Raw genomic sequence first — 21,006 nt, forward strand, 5'->3', positions numbered from 1 at the left:
ATATCTTAGACAGCTTAAACCGACAGCACTTCTGGTTCAGTGCACAACTAATCCTCAAGCTGATACCTATTTCTTATAGTGGATCAGTCCAGTAGAATCAGTTAGACAAAACGTTATGTTCATTCAGCATAATATTAAATATTAAATATGGTACTATGTTGATCATGTCCACTGCATTTCTACAACATTTCCTAAAATATAATATTTGTACATAACATAACATTTAATTTGCACATAACATGTAATGCTTACTGGTCATCATCACGACATCCTTGGCACATTAAGCACAGCACTTATCTGATCCAAAATTTCCCTAACCAAGATGAAGCAAATGCAAGGAACTGCAAGTGTGTTTTCTCGGCTTGCTGAAGTTGCCGCTTGAGTCTTTCCACTCTGTTGTCAATCTCGCGGTAGATTCTCTCTTTGCTGGGTGGGGCTACTCCGAAAGTTAACTGCGACAGCTTAGCTCTATCAGCATTCTCTATTCTCCTGATATCTGACATTAATGTAATATAGCCCAAGTCTTTACTGAATAAACAATCGAATCGAATCGAATCGAACTCATCGGGACCACTAATTAGGACTGTTCCATTTCAGCCATAGGTGTTGTCCTATTTAATCCCCATCATTAGTGTCTAAGTTATGGCTGTCTAAGTTTTGGGAGATAACCTTCACGGGCACCCTGACAATGAATAAACAGCATTTGCTTCCCCGCTCAACTGTGACAAGTGTTAAGTCACGTGATAATGATCTCCAGACTAAATCGGGTTTTGCATAAGCTGCACATATGACTAGCTTCAAGTCCTGTGTCAACATTCGTTAACAGAACGTACAGCCTGATATCTAATATATACTGGATCAGCCAACATGGCTGGGCTGTTGTTGTTTACGCTGTTGACAGTGACTCTAGCGGCAGGTGCCCGCTACGACCCCACATGGGAGTCACTGGACCAGAGGCCCCTCCCTGCCTGGTACGACGAGGCGAAGTTTGGCATCTTCCTTCACTGGGGGGTGTTCTCTGTTCCAAGCTTCGCTGGAGCTTGGTTCCAGGAGTACTGGCGACAAAACAGAGCGGACGTTGTGGAGTTTATGAAGAAAAACTACAGACCCGATTTTACCTATGCTGATTTTGCAGCTCAATTCACAGCTGAATTCTACAACCCCGACGAATGGGCGGAGATATTCAACGCCTCTGGAGCAAGGTGAGATCGCTATATATAGCGCATGCGTTAATTGACCCAACCAATCATACACGCCTCCAGTGGTTATTATTAGTAACAGTGCTGTTTCATTCCGAGCACAGACCATATTGATATTATATATTTGGGGTGTAACTCTCAATTGTAGCTGTGTTGACGGTATCAGTTCTCGTATATCTAATAGTAGTAACTCGACCTGTATCGGATTTGTGGACTCAGATCAGTGGTGTTGGCCGTTGTGATGACTTTTTTCCCTGTTCCGGCTTTATGGCCGCTGTCACGTGATTACCTTATCAAGAAACTCGCATTGCAAGGAACGATAACTTGTAAAAATCATTTCTACATACCCTGGTTGAAGCAATCTGTGAGATTGACTTGTTTGTTAAGATTGGCCATGCTTTTGTCAAATGCTGACAGTATGAGTGAGTGAGTATCTTTACGCCGCTTTTAGCAAAATTCCAGCAATATCAGGGCGTGAGAAACCATAAATGGGCTTCACACATTGTACCCATGTGAGGAATCGAACCGGGTCTTCAGCGTGATGAGCCAACGCTTTAACCATTACGGCCCTTGATGGTATTACCTCATCAGCTGTTAATGTTTAATTATAGAGATGTTCCGAACAGCAACTTAATCCTCAACCGTCTAGTTTTCCGGGACGGGGTTCCGTTTCATTCATATAAATTATACTTTCAGCATACATTTAAATCAACATGGATTTCACTCGAGCATAAACTACTCTATGTCAAACTAACCAAAGTAAAGAAGCACAATGAAATAGATCAGGACAAACCTTTATGGATGAACAACTTCTTTATTCAGGTGACGCGACGTGTCGATAACGATGACAACGATACAAGAATCTGAATCGAAACGTCGCATCACCTGAATAAAGAAGCTGTTCATCCATAAAAGGTTTCCTCATCTGTCTCTCCAACTTAAAAAAATGCGACTCAAAGAAGTCATAATGAAATAGTGGTATTAGTATTTAAATTATATGCATAAAGCTTCCGTTAGTCGTCTAACTATCTAAAAACGCAGTGGGGTAGCCTAAATGGTTTAAAGCGTTGAGAATATTTCGCTGATAGACCGGGTTGCGTGTGTATCCCTACATGTGTATGTGTATGTGCGGCTGAAGCCCATTTGGTTTGGTAGTCCCCGCCGTGATGTTGCATGCCGCAGTGAAGCATAAAATCGGCGTAAACACATTATACTGACTCCGAGTCGACCAGTCCTTGTTGTACCCATTAATGCCGAGCGCCAGGCAGGGACCAAACGCACATAGACATTTGTCGGTGTGGTATAACCATTCCATCGCTACGATTCAACGCATTCAATACTATTAGAATCTTCTTTCTTCATTCGCTCTAACGAAAATACACAGCTGAACATATGCCATATATAACTAGATACATCATGCATACCCGGCTGACAGTATCTCTTTGCTGAACTGGGCCTAGATTTTTTGAAGCTCTCTTAGCGCTAAGATAGTCGTAAGTGCCATACATTTACATTAACTTACTACTATCTTAGAGAGCTTCGAAAATCTAGGCCCAGAAATGAACTTACTATTTAACAAGCGTGTAGTTTCACCACTGTGGGGCGGTGGGGTAGCCTAATGGTTAAAGCGTTGGCTCTTAACGCCGAAGACCCGGTTCGATTCCCCACATGGGTAAATGCGTAAAGCTCATTTCCGGTGTTTCCCCGCCGTTATATTGCTACAATATTGCTAAAAGCGGCGTAAAACGATGCTCACTCATTTTCACCACTGTATTCGCCACCGACTGAGGTAATTATTCATACATTGATAGCCACAGAAGGACATACCTAGTGAATGGTCTTTGTTGATTCCCAAATTGAAGGTTAACTAAAAGTCGGTACATACAGAACTAAACTGTATTGAATTGATAACACATACACAAACTTCAATATTTCGAAATAATTACGTAGTTTGGGAGACAATAATCCCCAATCACCAGGTGTGTGCTTACTTTAATACGTCAGTTTACATTACATGTAAAGAAGGTGCCAAACTCTGGGACGAGGTTAGGTCACAAACATCCATTCAGGCCACTCTATTGCACGAGGGGCGGTAACGTAGCCTAATGGTTAAAGCGTTGGCTCGTCACGCCGAAGACCCGGGTTCGAATCCCAACATGGGTACAATGTGTGAAGCCCATTTCTGGTGTCCCCCGCCGATGATGTTGCTGGAATATTGCTAAAAGCGGCGTAAAACCAAACTCAGTCAGTCAGTCTATATCAGTCTACCGTCAGAATATCGCCACGCACAGTATTCAAATTACTGTTACTTACAATCACCAGAAATATACATATATTATACACTACATATGTATATAAGAATAGTAAGTTTTTTTTAAGATTATAATGGATATAAGATTTTTTGAACAGATCTTACAAAGTTATAGAAGAATAGTGTTTTTAAGAGGAAGCATGGATAAAACTGTTCAATTGTGTACGACGTCTCTACATTGTTGTTTATATGTAATTAAGAGAGGAATACATTTCTTTAGATTTCGGTGTCGAGACTATGATATATAACTGTATGGTGAGTTGGATAGTGAGACTCACCATACAGTTAATTATCATAGTCTCCAGATAAGGTCCGTATCGGCGTATGTACGGATATAAAATAAGCACGATACGGTAGGAAATAATTTAGAAAACGTAGCAGATACGCACCACAGCAATGGTGTACGGTCTTAGAATCATTTACAGACGTATTTATCTGAAAAAGTATTGTTTTATTGTTTATTGACCTGTTTACACAAGACTAGCAATGTTGTGGTGCATATATGAAACAAAACACAAGATTACTGATACTCCTGTAATTCCATTCAGTACTCTAAATGTACTCTTATTGTTTTCCAGTACTCCTATATTGAAAAAATAAGGAGTACGTACTCCTGATCATGAAACATTATCTGGAGCCCTATGGTCATCTTACAAGGCTGACCATGTTTTGGGTAGTAATTGTGTTGTTTTTATTAGCTGGAATATTGCTGAGTGCGGCATAAAACTAAACTCACTCACTCATTTATTCATAAAAATATGGCGAATCGACTAATTTGTAGTTTCGAACTTCCTACATGTGTTATACTTCAAGCGGAAGTGTTGTATTTGCCATTGATCGCCTGTCTCACAGTCCCTGAACCACATTATTTTCTCTACTGTCAAGTTCTCCTGCAATGCTCTATAGGTCTGTCTCACAGTCCCTGAACCACATTATTTTCTCTACTGTCAAGTTCTCCTGCAATGCTCTATAGGTCTGTCTCACAGTCCCTGAACCACATTATTTTCTCTACTGTCAAGTTCTCCTGCAATGCTCTATAGGTCTGTCTCACAGTCCCTGAACCACATTATTTTCTCTACTGTCAAGTTCTCCTGCAATGCTCTATAGGTCTGTCTCACAGTCCCTGAACCACATTATTTTCTCTACTGCCTAGTCCTCCTGCAATGCTCTATAGGTCTGTCTCACAGTCCCTGAACCACATTATTTTCTCTACTGCCTAGTTTTCTACTGCCTAGTCCTCCTGCAATGCTCTATAGGTCTGTCTCACAGTCCCTGAACCACATTATTTTCTCTACTGCCTAGTCCTCCTGCAATGCTCTATAGTTCTGTCTCACAGTCCCTGAACCACATTATTTTCTCTACTGCCTAGTCCTCCTGCAATGCTCTATAGTTCTGTCTCACAGTCCCTGAACCACATTATTTTCTCTACTGCCTAGTCCTCCTGCAATGCTCTATAGGTCTGTCTCACAGTCCCTGAACCACATTATTTTCTCTACTGCCTAGTCCTCCTGCAATGCTCTATAGGTCTGTCTCACAGTCCCTGAACCACATTATTTTCTCTACTGCCAAGTTCTCCTGCAATGTTAAAGCCCTAAATGAAGCAAGTCTAGATTTCATCAGGTTCTGAATTTCCCATCTCACTGGGGCTCCTTTTCAATTTAAATGGGTTTATTTGTTACTATCAAAAACATATATATTCAGAGACTAAGCGGTTGTCTATTAACATTGCCTGAATCTGTTAGTGTGCAAAGTGTGTATCATTTATGTAAAATGTTTCAGATATGTTGTGCTGACAACAAAGCACCATGAAGGATTCTGCAACTGGCCAACCAAACACTCCTTCAACTGGAATGCCATGGATGTTGGCCCTCACAGGGACTTAGTGGGTAGGTACAGAGTTGCGTCCCTTGGCTGTGCATCATCAATTGAACTTTGGTTCGAATCCTGAGAACCGCTTCAGTTATGATTCTTGTTTTGCTAGCAGTAATGAACTGACTATTTGAATACTTGTTCGTATGTCAGCAAACACAGATACAAGAATAGAATATAAGATGCCATTTATGCTACACAAGTCTTTTATACTATTATACCAAAGGTAAGAGTGGGTAATAGCAGAGTGCTATGCCTTTGCAAGACTCGATCAGATTATGATTTCTTGGTTTGGTAGCAGCAATGAATTGAAGCATTGTGACATATTTGTTCGACCTTTACCAATCATCCAATACAAAATGTCATTGTGGATAATTATTTAATGCTACACGTTTTTTGTTTGTATGTTTGCTTGTTGTTTAACGCCGCACTCAGCAATATTCCAGCTATATGGCAGCGGTCTGTAAATAATCGGATTTGGACCAGACAATCCAGTGATCAACATCATGAACGTCGATCTACGCAATTAGGATACGATGGCATGTGTCAACCAAGTCAGCGAGCCTGACCACTCGATCCCATTAGTCGCCTCTCACGACAAGCATGGGTTGCTGAAGATCAATGCAAACCCGTATCTTCATGGGGCTAATGCTACACGACTCTAGTACAGACTTGTTATCAGAGGTACACACAATCGTTTCTTCAGCAATAAGTAAGGACACATGTCAGATTCATAATATACACAACCGCCTTGTTAACCTTTACCCTTTGTTGTGCATCATCTGTTCCAGGTGACCTGGCCAAATCCATTCGGAAGAAGACGACCATCAAGTTTGGTCTTTACCACTCACTGTTCGAGTTTGTCAATCCCATCTTTCTTCAAGATAAGAAGAACGGTTTCAAAACACAAGACTTTGTTAAGGTACGTCAAGCGTACTTTAATTTTATTCCTAGTTTACAATTTGTAACAAAAAACATTTTCTTTTTCAAAATGCTTGATATGAAACGCTTCACCAGACATTTATGGGAAACTAGTCATTTGGTATGCATAACAGAGTGTTCACTTTCTGAGATGTTTCGGTTTGTTTCTTGTTGCCCCTTAACGCCAAGGATCTAGTGGTTAGGCTTCATGGTTGGGTGTTGGGCGGTGGGCCGAAGACCCGGGTTCGAATCGTCATATGGGTACAATGTGTGCAGCCCATTTGCTAAAACCGGCGTAAAACTGAATGCACTCACTCATGATTGGATGTCATGGTACCCAGGCACGTGGTCATAATATCAACCACTGGTTACGCTGATGATTTCAGGCAGCTGTGATGAATCTGAAAATGTTGCTGATTGTGGAGACAAACCTGTAAACGTACAAACTCACTTGTGTGAAAAAACAGAAGTAAGGAACACCCAGTAGTGACATATATTGACAAGGGGAGTGCATTGATTCATTAAACTTGTCTTCCAGTACAAGACAATGCCCGAGTTATATGAGCTAGTGAACCTGTACAAGCCGGACATTGTTTGGTCTGACGGGGATTTGGGTGCGTCATATACCTACTGGAACTCTACAGAGTTCCTCGCCTGGCTGTATAACGACAGGTGGGTCTTTATCTAGAGTGAAGACAGAGGAAGAGAGAAATCACAGGGAATTGCAAATATTGAAGAAAAAGGAAATTACAGTTATTTTTATACATTGATATGGTCTGGCATAGCAACGCCCATGACATTCTGTGACAACAACACCCATGACATTCTGTGACAACAACACCCATGACATTCTGTCACAACATCCATGACATTCTGTGACAACACCCATGACATTCTGTGACAACAACACCCATGACATTCTGTGACAACAACACCCATGACATTCTGTCACACAACACCCATGACATTCTGTGACAACAACACCCATGACATTCTGTGACAACAACACCCATGACATTCTGTGACAACAACACCCATGACATTCTGTCACAACATCCATGACATTCTGTGACAACACCCATGACATTCTGTCACAACATCCATGACATTCTGTCACAACGCCCATGACATTCTGTCACAACAACACGTGACAACACCTGTGACAACATCCATGACATTCATGACATTCTGTGACAACATCCATCAACACCCATGACATTTCTGTCACATGGCATTCTGTGACACAACAACACCCATGACATTCTGTCACAACATCCATGACATTCTGTGACAACACCCATGACATTCTGTCACAACATCCATCACATTCTGTGACAACACCCATGACATTCTGTCACAACAACACCCATGCCATTATGTGACAACAATACCCATGACATTCTGTCACATGGCATTCTGTGACAACATCACCCACGACTTTCTGTCACAACAACACCCATAACATTCTGTGACAACAACACCCACGACGCTCTGTGACAGCAACACCCATGACACTCCTTGACAGCAACACCCATGACATTCTGTCACAACAACACCCATGACATTCTGTGACAACACCCATGACATTCTGTGACAACAACACCAATGACATTCTGTGACAACAACACTCATGACATTCTGTGACAACAACACCCATGCCATTATGTGACAACAACACCCATGCCATTATGTGACAACAACACCCATGACATTCTGTGACAACATCCATGACATTCTGTGACAGCACAGCATCCTGACAGACACTCCCTCATGTTCCAGCCCAGTAAAGGACACCGTGGTGACGAACGACCGCTGGGGAAAAGGCACGGCATGCAAACATGGCGGGTTCTACACTTGCACTGACAGGTACAACCCAGGTACGTGTATACCCGTGATGATCCGAGTTCGAATTGATCTTCCGCAAACCATGCTTGTCGTAAAAGGAAAATGGGATCGGCTGGTCAGGCTCACTGGCTTGGTTGACACATGTCATCGTATCCCAATTGTATAGCTCGATGCTTATGATGTTGATCATTGGATTGTCTGGTCCAGACTTGATTATTTACAGACCACCGCCATATAGCTGAAATATTGCTGAGTGCGGCGTTAAACAACAAACAAACAAACAAACAAACCTGGTACTTGTAGCACATCTATTTAGTGCTCATTTACAAAATGATTAATTTTGAAAGAGTTTGATATTCTGTCATGCGATACTTATCATCAGAACGATAAAGGAGTAGTTGTTGATCCTTGTGGGCAACAGACGCCGAATATTCAGTCCTTACAACTAAAAGGCCTGACTTTGTGACTAGGGCTGTTTGGTATTATCGACCCATGAGTGAGTGAGTGAGTTTAGTTTTACGCCGCTTTTAGCAATATTCCAGCAATATCACAGCGGGGGACACCAGAAATGACATTGTACCCATGTGGGGAATCGAACCAGGGATGACGAGCGAATGCTGTATTTAATCACTAGACTAGAACATCTACGTGTAATTACAGAAATATCATTACTGACCCAATATTTATTCATGGGCGACTGCTGTTGTACTGAACATTGTCAAAATGGACAGGAGTGGCACAGAAGCATAAGTTTGAAGATGCTACCACTATCCACAAGACGCACTGGGGATTCATCAGGAACGCCAAGCTGAGTGACTTCCACACCATTGAGGAACTCCTTACTGAGCTCGTCACAGTTGTCAGGTACATGTAATTATTTCAATAAATAATGAATGAGTGATTGTTCGGGTAGGCATCAGAATCAGATTAAAGGACTCGGCTCCAAACTTCCCCAGTCTCCTCGCTATTCTAACCCCGGAAACCCTGTGTGGATATATGCGTATAATCGTGGAATCTCTACTTGTATATATATATGTCTGTAAGTGTAAACACAGATGTGTGTGTGTGTGTGTATGTGTGTGAGTGTGGAATCACTACTTGTATATATATGTGTGTGTGAGTGTGGAATCACTACTTGTATATATATATATGTGTGAGTGTGGAATCACTACTTGTATATATATATTATTATTATTATTATGCTAGCATTTGTATAGCGCCGATATCCAGCTCAGCTCAGCTGCTCAAAGGCGCTTTGTTTTTCCCTCGTTCACTGGATGTCAATCTCAACGGCACATCGTATTGTCAATCTCAACTCCCTGGGGAGCATACAACTCTTGCAGCCTACTAGGCGCACCGAGTTAGTGTGGCATTCCCATCCTTACGAGGTACCCATTTTTACAGCTGGGTGGACCTGCACACAAAGTTGACTCCAAGGTTTTTACACCCGGTCACAGGTGGGCTCGATCCCGGCACCTGAATCTCGCTGGATCACTAGCCTGGCGCTTTAGCCAGTTCGCCCACCGCGCCCCCAGCGTGGAATCTCTATTTGAATATATATGTATGTGAGTGTGGAATCACTACTTGTATATATATGTGTGTGAGTGTGGACACACTTCTTATATATGCACGTATGTGGAAGCGGAATCACTACTTGTATAGATGTGAGTGTGAGTGTTGAATCTCTATTTGTATATGTGTACGTGTGTGAGTGTGGAATATCTGCTTGTATATATGTGTGTGAGTGTGGAATTTCTACATGTATATGTGTGTGTGTGGAATTCCTACTCGTATATATGTGTGTGAGTGTGGATTTACTACTTGTATATTTATGTGTGTGAGTGTGGAATTCCAACTTGTATTTATGTGAGTGAGTGTGGAATCACTACTTGTATATGGATGTGTGTGAATGTGGAATTACTACTTGTATGTATATGTGTGTGAGTGTGGAATCCCTACTTGTATATATACGTGTGTGAGTGTGGAATCTCTACTTGTATATATACGTGTGTGTGAGTGTGGAATCTCTAGTTGTATATATATGTTTGTGTGAGTGTGGAATCTCTAGTTGTATATATATGCGTGTGTGAGTGTGGAATCTCTACTTGTATATATGTGTGTGTGTGTGTGAGAGTGTGAGAGTGTGGACTATCTGCTTGTATATATGTGTGTGAGTGTGGAATTTCTACATGTATATGTGTGTGTGTGGAATTCCTACTCGTATATATGTGTGTGAGTGTGGATTTACTACTTGTATATTTATGTGTGTGAGTGTGGAATTCCAACTTGTATTTATGTGAGTGAGTGTGGAATCACTACTTGTATATGGATGTGTGTGTGATGTGGAATCTACTACTTGTATGTGGAATCTCTACTTGTATATGTGTGTGAGTGTGTGAATCCCTACTTGTATATATATACGTGTGTGAGTGTGGAATCTCTACTTGTATATATATATATATGTGTATATATGTGTGGAATGAGTGTGGATATATCTAGTTGTGTGTGTGAGTGGATATATGTTGTGTGTGAGTGTGGAATCTCTACTTGTATATATATGTGTGTGTGAGTGTGGAATCTCTACTTGTATATATATGTGTGTGTGTGAGTGTGGAATCTCTACTTGTATATATATATATATGTGTATGTGGATATATCTATTGTATATATATATGTGTGTGTGTGAGTGTGGAATCTCTACTTGTATATATGTGTGTGTGTGAGTGTGGAATCTCTACTTGTATATATATATGTGTGTGAGAGTGTGGAATCTCTACTTGTATATATATGTGTGTGTGTGAGTGTGGAATCCCTACTTGTATATATATATGTGTGTGAGAGTGTGGAATCTCTACTTGTATATATGTGTGTGTGTGAGTGTGGAATCTCTACTTGTATATATATGTGTGTGTGAGTGTGGAATCTCTACTTGTATATATATATGTGTGTGTGAGTGTGGAATCTCTACTTGTATATATATGTGTGTGTGTGAGTGTGGAATCTCTACTTGTATATATATGTGTGTGTGAGTGTGGAATCTCTACTTGTATATATACGTGTGTGTGAGTGTGGAATCTCTACTTGTATATATACGTGTGTGTGAGTGTGGAATCTCTACTTGTGTGTGTGAATCTCTACTTTGTATATATACGTGTGTGTGTAGTGTGGAATCTCTATTGTGTGCTTGTATATATATGTGTACTTGTATATATATGTGTGTGAGTGTGGAATCTCTACTTGTATATATATGTATGTGTGTGTGAGTGAGTGTGGAAATCTCTACTTGTATATATGTATGTGTGAGTGCGGACTCTCTACTTGTATATATACGTGTGTGTGAGTGTGGAATCTCTACTTGTATATATATGTGTGTGAGTGTGGAATCTCTACTTGTATATATATGTGTGTGTGAGTGTGGAATCTCTACTTGTATATATATATATGTGTGAGTGTGGAATCTCTACTTGTATATATATATGTGTGTGAGTGTGGAATCTCTACTTGTATATATATATGTGTGTGAGTGTGGAATCTCTACTTGTATATATATATGTGTGTGAGTGTGGAATCTCTACTTGTATATATATGTGTGTGAGTGTGGAATCTCTACTTGTATATATATATGTGTGTGAGTGTGGAATCTCTACTTGTATATATATATGTGTGTGAGTGTGGAATCTCTACTTGTATATATATGTGTGTGTGAGTGTGGAATCTCTACTTGTATATATATATGTGTGTGAGTGTGGAATCTCTACTTGTATATATATATGTGTGTGAGTGTGGAATCCTCAAGTGGATATATATATGTGTGTGAGTGTGGAATCCTCAAGTGGATATATATGTGTTTGAGTCCGGAATCCCTACTTGTTTATATGTGTGTGAGTGTGGAATATTGTATATGTTATAGTCAATGTGTAAAATTAGTCGATTTATTTGCCAGATTGGTTGAAAGACAGTTTCAATGTGTATTATCATTATTAGTGTATAAAAACTTAACTTTTAGATAAATGCCTAAGACACAGACACATCTTTATTGACAGAAAACAGTAATATCTAGCTTGAGCTGTCTCAGTTTCTGTAGGCTCGGTGGTTGAAGGCTCATCATGGGTAGAAGGCTGCTCACTGTTGTCTGTCGGGGTTGAGGCTGGGGCTTGGTCTGAAACTGGACATGCCTGATAGGCCACTTGCAGGTCATCTTCAGTCACAAGTCTCTCAAGGATCTCATTTGGAAGAGATGTTGCTCGAAGACCAACTTTGGCATCGTTACCAAACAGCGCCTTGAACGGAAGACACTGTTCTTCTGAAACTGGACAAACCTCAGTCCAGTCGGCCAATCAGTGGAGTCATTGTCTCCCATCCATGCAACCAGCATGTCTTTGATGCCACAGTTCAATCGCTCTACACAACCCTGGTTTTGGGGGTGCCGAGGTTTGCCATGCACCATCAACAAGGCCACATTGACTTGAGTTCAGTGATGACCTTTGCAGTGACCTCACTTCCGTTGTCAGAATCTGGATGCAGCAAACATCAAGAAAATGGCCAGGCTACTTCAGTCGGCTACTACTTTGGTTGATTATGTTGATTTTGATCATCTTACCTGGCTTCCTATAACAATCAGCTGCAATCACAATGGCTGAGGATGATAAACATGACTTAATTAACCTATTGTTTCAATTCATACTAAAACCATTGAAACTGACTTACAGTCAATCTGTCAAAAACAATTCAGGCAATTTGTAAACTGACGGAGTGAATCAGGCCATTTACAAATTGACTGATTTTACACATTGACTGAAACATATATACGTATGAAATCCCTACTTGTATGTAGGGGTGGAATCCATACTTGTATCCATGTAAGTATGGGATCCCTACTTGTATATACGTGTGTGCATGAGTATGGAATCCCCACCCGGATATATATGTGTGTGAGTGTGAATCCCTACGTGGATGTATTTGAATTGATGTGAGCCCGGCTCACCATCACATCCTAAAGCCATGGAGCCTGTCTGTCAATTTAGGTGAGGTGAGGTGAAATTGGGTTTAACGTAGTGCTTGAGAGTATTTCGCTCATATGACGACGTGCATGCGTGTGTATGTGTATGTGCGGCTGCTTCTACTAGCCCAGACTTAAGCTGGTTTTATAGTGCTAGCCCACTGAGATACCATGCCGCAGTGAAGCATGAATACCCCACTCAGACACATTATACTGACTCCGAGCCGACCAGTCCTTGTTGTACCCATTAATGCCGAGCGCCAGGCAGGGACCAACAAGTACCATATTTTAACGTCTTTTGGTATGACACGGTCGGGGATCGAACCCCCGACCTTCTGCTCTCCGGGCGGACGCTCTAACCACTTTAGTCGCTTGGTAATGATGGACCCCAGTCGCTTGGTAATATTCAGAATGATTCGTGACTGACTGTGGTCAACAGAATGATGCGTGACTGACTGTGGTCCACAGAATGATGCGTGACTGACTGTGGTCCACAGAATGATGCGTGACTGACTGTCGTCCGCAGAATGATGCGTGACTGACTGTCGTCCGCAGAATGATGCGTGACTGACCACAGAATGATGCCTGTGAATGATGCGTGACTGACTGTCGTCCACAGAATGATGCGTGACTGACTGTCGTCCACAGAATGAACTGACTGTCGTCCACAGAATGATGCGTGACTGACTGTCGTCCACAGAATGATGCGTGACTGACTGTCGTCCGCAGAATGATGCGTGACTGACTGTCGTCCAGAGAATGATGCGTGACTGACTGTCGTCCACAGAATGATGCGTGACTGATGCTGTCGTCCACAGAATGATGCGTGACTGACTGTCGTCCACAGAATGATGCGTGACTGACTGTCGTCCACAGAATGATGCGTGACTGACTGTCGTGATGCGTGACTGTCGTCCACAGAATGATGCGTGACTGACTGTCGTCCACAGAATGATGCGTGATGACTGTGACTGACTGACAGAATGATGTCGTCCGCAGAATGATGCGTGACTGACTGTCGTCCGCAGAATGATGCGTGACTGACTGTCGTCCGCAGAATGATGCGTGACTGACTGTCGTCCACAGAATGATGCGTGACTGACTGACGAATGATGCGTGACTGACTGTCGTCCACAGAATGATGCGTGACTGACTGTCGTCCACAGAATGATGCGTGACTGACTGTCGTCCACAGAATGATGCGTGACTGACTGTCGTCCACAGAATGATGCGTGACTGACTGTCGTCCGCAGAATGATGCGTGACTGACTGTCGTCCACAGAATGATGCGTGACTGACTGTCGTCCACAGAATGATGCGTGACTGACTGTCGTCCACAGAATGATGCGTGACTGACTGTGCGTCCACAGAATGATGCGTGACTGACTGTCGTCCCACAGAATGATGCGTGACTGACTCGTCACAGAATGATGCGTGACTGACTGACAGAATGATGCGTCCTGTCGTCCACAGAATGATGCGTGACTGACTGTCGTCCACAGAATGATGCGTGACTGACTGTCCTGACTGTCGTCCACAGAATGATGCGTGACTGACTGTCGTCCACAGAATGATGCGTGACTGACTGTCGTCCACAGAATGATGCGTGACTGTCGTCCACAGAATGATGCGTGACTGACTGTCGTCCACAGAATGATGCGTGACTGACTGTCGTCCACAGAATGATGCGTGACTGACTGTCGTCCACAGAATGATGCGTGACTGACTGTCCACAGAATGATGCCTGTCGTCCACAGAATGATGCGTGACTGACTGTCGTCCACAGAATGATGCGTGACTGACTGTCGTCCACAGAATGATGCGTGACTGACTGTCGTCCACAGAATGATGCGTGACTGACTGTCGTCCACAGAATGATGCGTGACTGACTGTCGTCCACAGAATGATGCGTGACTGACTGTCGTCCACAGAATGATGCGTGACTGACTGTCGTCCACAGAATGATGCGTGACTGACTGTCGTCCACAGAATGATGCGTGACTGACTGTCGTCCACAGAATGATGCGTGACTGACTGTCGTCCACAGAATGATGCGTGACTGACTGTCGTCCATGTATATTCATCACCGTTTAAACCTGAAACAAATCATTTAGAGTAGTGTTTAAGTGAACCATACGTGACACGTTCCTGGTATGCCACGTGGAACGTGTGATTTGATAAATGTGGATGACAATCATAGTTGAGGACACAGATAAGGGTATTGACGACATGTATTTGTTTGCCTACCTCTGTCTGATCAGCACAATAACTGATAATGTTCCTGAATTATGTTATCATTTTGACCCTATGACCAAGTTTACAATACTGGAGCACTGACCATTAGTTTGTAATATTCTGTTTCCTCTACGCCTAATCCTTGATTTGTAACGGGTTGAAATATTTGCAAGATCTTGTCGTTTTCCCCGTTTTAATTGTAGAGACACATGTCACATAACAAACCCAAAACAAGGCGAGAGCGACAGACCCATTTTGTTAGTGTGTTATTTTACGCCGCACTCAGCAATATTCCAGCTATATGGCAGTGGTCTGTAAATAATCGAGTCTGGACCAGACAATCCAGTAATCAAAAGCATGAGCATTGATCCACGCAAGTGTCATACGATGACACGTGTCAGACATGGGTTGCTGAAGATCAATTCTAACACGGGTCGACAGAGGTGGCTTAGTGGTAAATTGACCCTTGAAGATCCGGGGTAGAATAGGTCTTCAGCAACCCATGTGCTTGCCATAAAAGGCGACTATGCTTGTCGTAAGAAGCGACTAACGGGATCGGGTGGTCAAGAGTGATGATCCGAGTTCGAATTGATCTTCCGCAAACCATGCTTGTCGTAAAAGGAAAATTGGATCGGCTGGTCAGGCTCACTGGCTTGGTTGACACATGTCATCGGTTCCCAATTGCGCAGATCGATGCTCATGCTGTTGATCAGAGGATTGTCTGGTCCAGACTTGATTATTTACAGACCGCCGCCATATAGCTGGGATATTGCTGAGTGCGGCGTAAAACTAAACTCACTCACTCACTAGTGGTAAATTATTCGCTCGCCTGGTTGGTGCGACAGTTTGTTCGCTCTTTTTGTTCTTTATGTGTGATATTGTGAACACTAGTTCGGGGTAACCCTCTTAAAATCCTATTACCACCAAAAACATAAGACGTAATGTTATGATACCTAAGGTTATTTTGTTGACAGTTGTGGTGGAAACTTTCTGCTGAATGCTGGGCCCACCCGTGACGGAATTATCAGTCCAATATTTGAAGAGAGGTTCCGTCAGATTGGACAATGGCTGAAGGTTAATGGAGACGCTATCTATAAGACCCGACCCTGGACTTCCCAGAATGACACAGCGACCCCTGGTGTCTGGTATGTATATTACATACAAGTTCCTCCTATCTACGTACATAAGTGACCTACTTACGGACCATATTCTCACGTGTCTTGTCCTTGACATACTAAACATATAAGATATCTAAGCTATTTTATCATTAATTTAATCATTTAACGAGGTTAAAAATAGTTAATGAGGATTGTTATAAAACAAGAATCAAACACAATTGACCATATATTTCAATGAAAAACTCTAGTACCAAACAACATGATAAACCTAGCACAGCATCGACAGGAAGGGTTGAGGAAATAAAGTCGCGAGGCCGTATTTTGTGGGTGTAATTCAAATATGTCACAATGTTTCTTTCATGGGTCCACTTTCATAGAAGTGGGTTGGTGAGGTAAAATTTAACTAGCCATATTTCAGCAATGTTGTGTGGTTGCCTAGAATATAGGTAGACTATCATCTAGTCTCTGAAACGAACATATTTTAAAGACAAAATACCCGTTCATAACTTATAGTCATAAAATACAGTGAAAAGGAGCCCAGAGACTCTCTTAATGAAACTGTGGTAATCTAGACTTACTACGTTTCTAGACTTGCATGGGCTTTCTTGGTTATATTTGTTTCGGGTCCGTACGCCAGACTGAGAACTTAGGTTGAACGAACATATGATATTCACAAGCGTAACGTATCGACATTATTTTCTTTCTTACAATTAAAAGCCATTACGACTATTGGTGAATTATTATTATTCTAACTGAAATGCCCAAGAAAACTCAAGATTGGCGTGAACTCTGTTTCAGCCACGTTGTAAACTGACGTACCAAAGAAAGTATACACCGGATGTTATGGTAATTTTTTCCCCTAAAAACAGCGTAATATTTAGAAAAGTGTTTTGATTGTGACTCACAAACATTGTGTACGTGTTGCAATAATACCATAGATATCGTTTCCAACTGGAACATTGCTAGCAAAATATTTACGTTTTTTAATAGTCTCAAAACACCAGGTGTGTTCTTTCTTTTGTACATCAGTATACTTTCGTAGGCACAGAGGCTTATTTGCGAAACGGTTATCATTTTAACTGAAAGCTGTGAAGTACTGAAGAGTTGTTAACTCTGTTTTATCACCTCTATACTTTCGTAGGTACACTACCAAGAAGTCTGCCACCGGCATTTCCGTGTACGCCATCGTTCTCCGCTGGCCAAGGGGTGATAAGCTGGAGCTCGCTGCCCCACAACCGGGTCCTGCCACCACAGTGACGTTGCTAGGATACCCAGGACGCTTTGGATTCAAGGCTGGCGCCACATCAGGAATGGCAATCATGATTCCAGCAATTCCAGCCGATCGTATGCCTTGTCAGTGGGCCTGGGTCTTCAGACTTGATAATCTCAGAAACCAATAGAATACCTTTTACATACAACATGTATCATTTATTAGTTCCAACTGTTTGTTTGTTGTTTAACCCACACTCAGAGATATTGCAGCTATCTGGCGGCAGTCTGTAGCAGGACACAGATAAGGGTATAGACGCCATATATGTATTTGCCTACCTCTGTGTGATCAGTACAATAACAGATAATGTTCCTGAATTATGTTATCAGTTTGGCCCTTTGACCAAGTTTACAATACTGGAGCACTGACCGTTAGCTTGTAATATTCTCTGTTTCTTCTCTACACCCGAACCTTCAAATGTAACGGTATTTGCAAGATCTTGTCCTTTTTCCCGTTTTAATTGTAAACACACATAGTACACATGTCTATGACCAACCCAAAACTAGGCGAGAGCGACAGGCCCACTTGTTTGGTTTGTTGTATAACGCCACACTCAGCAATATCCCAGATTTATAGCTGCGGTCTGTAGATAATCAAGTCTTCACACGACAACCCAGTGATCAACATCTTTTGTAACGGGTTGAAATATTTACAAGATCTTATCCATTTCACAGTTGAATGGCAAGGCCATCTATGGCCGACAAGTGAGTAGGATTGCCGATGATTTTGGAGAAAATGCCTGCTTACTGTCGAGGAAATGATTTGTAGATGTTGCAGTAAGTTTGTAGACCCGTGGAATGCCGCCACCAACGTGGCTGGAATTAATAAACGAATTTAAAAGGCGAGTTTTCGCTGACTTGGGTGATCCATGATTTTGGCTTGGAATGGCAGAGGTAGCTGTTTTCGGTGAGTCAAGGCGTATAACTTTTGAAATAATGATCTGATTGTGACCATTTATAGCTCATTTTGTAGGGAAATCATCTCGCTTTCGATCCGTCGGCCTCGATGGGGCCTTAAAAATAGTTTACGTGCTGAAATCTAACTTTGATTGAGGAGGGTGGTTCCGTCGTTACATCCCTTTCCTTTTATATAGTACTAGGGCAGGGTCCATATACCTATATGTCTTTCTAACGCTGTTTCTAAGCGTGACACGCCCCAGTGGTCCATTTACCCCATTCTAATTGTAAAGACACATGCCACATAACCAACCCAAAACAAGGCGAGAGCGACAGCATGAGCATCGATCTACGCAATTGGGATACGATGACATGTGTCAACCAAGTCAGCGAGTCTGACCACCCGATCCCGTTAGTCGCTCTTACGACAAGCATGGGTTGCTGTAGACCAATTCTAACCCGGATCCTCCCGGTAGGGAGTTCCCATTGTGATTTTTTTGTTCGTTATTTTTAACATGTTTTGTATCCTTATAAATCGTATTCTGGGCCAGACAAAATCTATTTTTATACATACATTATTAAATACTTGTAAATTATTATTTTTGTGCTAAAATAAATATTAAACATTTGTGCATCTCGCTTTAATGGGACCTAACATTTGCTACACTAAGAATCTCAAACTGTTATTTTTGTGTTAAAATAAATATTAAACATTTGTGCATCTCGCTTTAATGGGACCTAACATTTGCTACACTAAGAATCTCAAACTGTTATTTTTGTGCTAAAATAAATATTAAACATTTGTGCATCTCACTTTAATGGTACCCATACCATTTGCTTCACTAAGAATCTCAAACTGTTATTTTTGTGCTAAAATAAATATTAAACATTTGTGCATCTCACTTTAATGGGACCCATACCATTTGCTTCACTACGAATCTCAAACTGGAATCAATTTCATGGACACGATTTACAGGATACACAGGTAATCGCAGAACTCCAGTATTCAGAGGAGTGAAACTCAGGGTACCATATGTTTGGTAATGAAATTCTTTGTGTTTCTCTTTGTTTTAAGAAAAAAGCAGAGTTCCTTGTCGTGGGTTTGATCATGAGGTATTTCGGTAGAAACCCCCTAGAAGAATGAATACATGGCGGGGTTCATTGTCATGGGTTTGAACTTGAGGAACACGCGCCAGGGTCTATTACATTCCTAAACATTTTTGGAAGATGCATATGTAACTTAATCTTGTCACTTTGAAATAAACCGATGGATTAAAGAAACCCCTGTGTCGTGTCATATGAACATATGAGCTGTTTGCTGGTTAGCGGTGTCGGATGTTGACGGACTTGCTTGAAATGTTGACATGTAATTTAATAAATACACCAAACATATGACCTCCTACTACTACATTCATAGTCAACAACATCAGTCCGCCTTCATTCGTTGTAATCGTGGATTATATGATGCTATTCTTAGAAACAGGAAGGAAAGGACCCAAAGGCAACTGAAACTAGAATATTCAGTGTATTCAATTGGTTAACTATAAGGATGGTATTTGCTGTCGCTCTTGATGACATAGACTAACGCTTAGTCTCTAAATATATATAATTTCGACAGAAACAAATAATCCTTTTAAACTTAAAGGAGCCCTTATTGGATGGGAGATTGTGTACCTTACCAAATCTAGACTTGTTTCATTTAGATCTTTAGCAGCCCAGAAGGAGTTGGGTGAATGGGAAAATAGGACGTATCGGGGACTGTGAGAAAGTGTATTGCTGACATTGACCCAAGTAAACTGAAATTATTGGAAATAGCGTCTGGATGTCACCAATATTGGATATAAAGGTTGGATTGAAGATTTCTATGTTACATGCACTAATCTGTTTTAAGTTGAATAGTAATGTTTCACTGGATTCTTCATTGAAGGACATATGAAACAAGTTTTAGCTTGCTATTCCTATACGATGTAGCACAATGAATCTTTGTATATAGAGAGCCGTAACGAAGTCCATGCGTAGCAATCGGTTGTGTTAGAGTTATAACTGCATCCTAGAATAACGCATTCCATTGTGAATGTTTTTGGTTTTGGCATGCTATCACTTGCTTGGCAACGACATTAGAATCTATGTCGAAACGTCGCCTAAACAATAAAGAAATTGTATATCCAGTCCTCATTCTTCATCTACCCAACTTCTAGAATGCCAATCAAAGAAGTCATGCAATCAGGTGTTATCTTCATAGGAGTTGCCTAGCTGTTATCTATATATGTGTACTCAATGCACTTCGCTTTTAAAGGTCTTTGTAGTCATTGGCTATGTATACACATGTAACAGCACCTTCCC

At 41.5% G+C, this 21,006-nt stretch overlaps 1 protein-coding gene across 3 annotated transcripts in view; it reads left to right on the forward strand.

The window, feature by feature from the left end:
- The first annotated feature begins 839 nt into the window (after positions 1 to 839).
- Positions 840 to 21,006, forward strand: part of LOC124289331 (alpha-L-fucosidase-like) — a 33,931-nt gene continuing 13,764 nt past the window's right edge. Inside the window, exons 1-8 of one of the 3 annotated variants that reach the window (XM_046725945.1) lie at positions 840 to 1,202; positions 5,290 to 5,396; positions 6,171 to 6,301; positions 6,839 to 6,972; positions 8,080 to 8,177; positions 8,877 to 9,009; positions 16,354 to 16,524; positions 17,639 to 17,939. In XM_046725945.1, the coding sequence (XP_046581901.1) occupies positions 868 to 1,202; positions 5,290 to 5,396; positions 6,171 to 6,301; positions 6,839 to 6,972; positions 8,080 to 8,177; positions 8,877 to 9,009; positions 16,354 to 16,524; positions 17,639 to 17,897 (1,368 nt within the window). In that variant the 5' untranslated portion in view covers positions 840 to 867 and the 3' untranslated portion in view covers positions 17,898 to 17,939. Of the gene's footprint in view, positions 1,203 to 5,289; positions 5,397 to 6,170; positions 6,302 to 6,838; positions 6,973 to 8,079; positions 8,178 to 8,876; positions 9,010 to 16,353; positions 16,525 to 17,638; positions 17,940 to 21,006 lie in introns of those variants that run through there. The other 2 variants (XM_046725946.1, XM_046725947.1) reach the window with 2 other exon arrangements.

Source organism: Haliotis rubra, unplaced genomic scaffold (assembly GCF_003918875.1).
Source record: "Haliotis rubra isolate DU_JTF1 unplaced genomic scaffold, ASM391887v1 Scf44, whole genome shotgun sequence".
NCBI lineage: Eukaryota > Metazoa > Mollusca > Gastropoda > Lepetellida > Haliotidae > Haliotis > Haliotis rubra.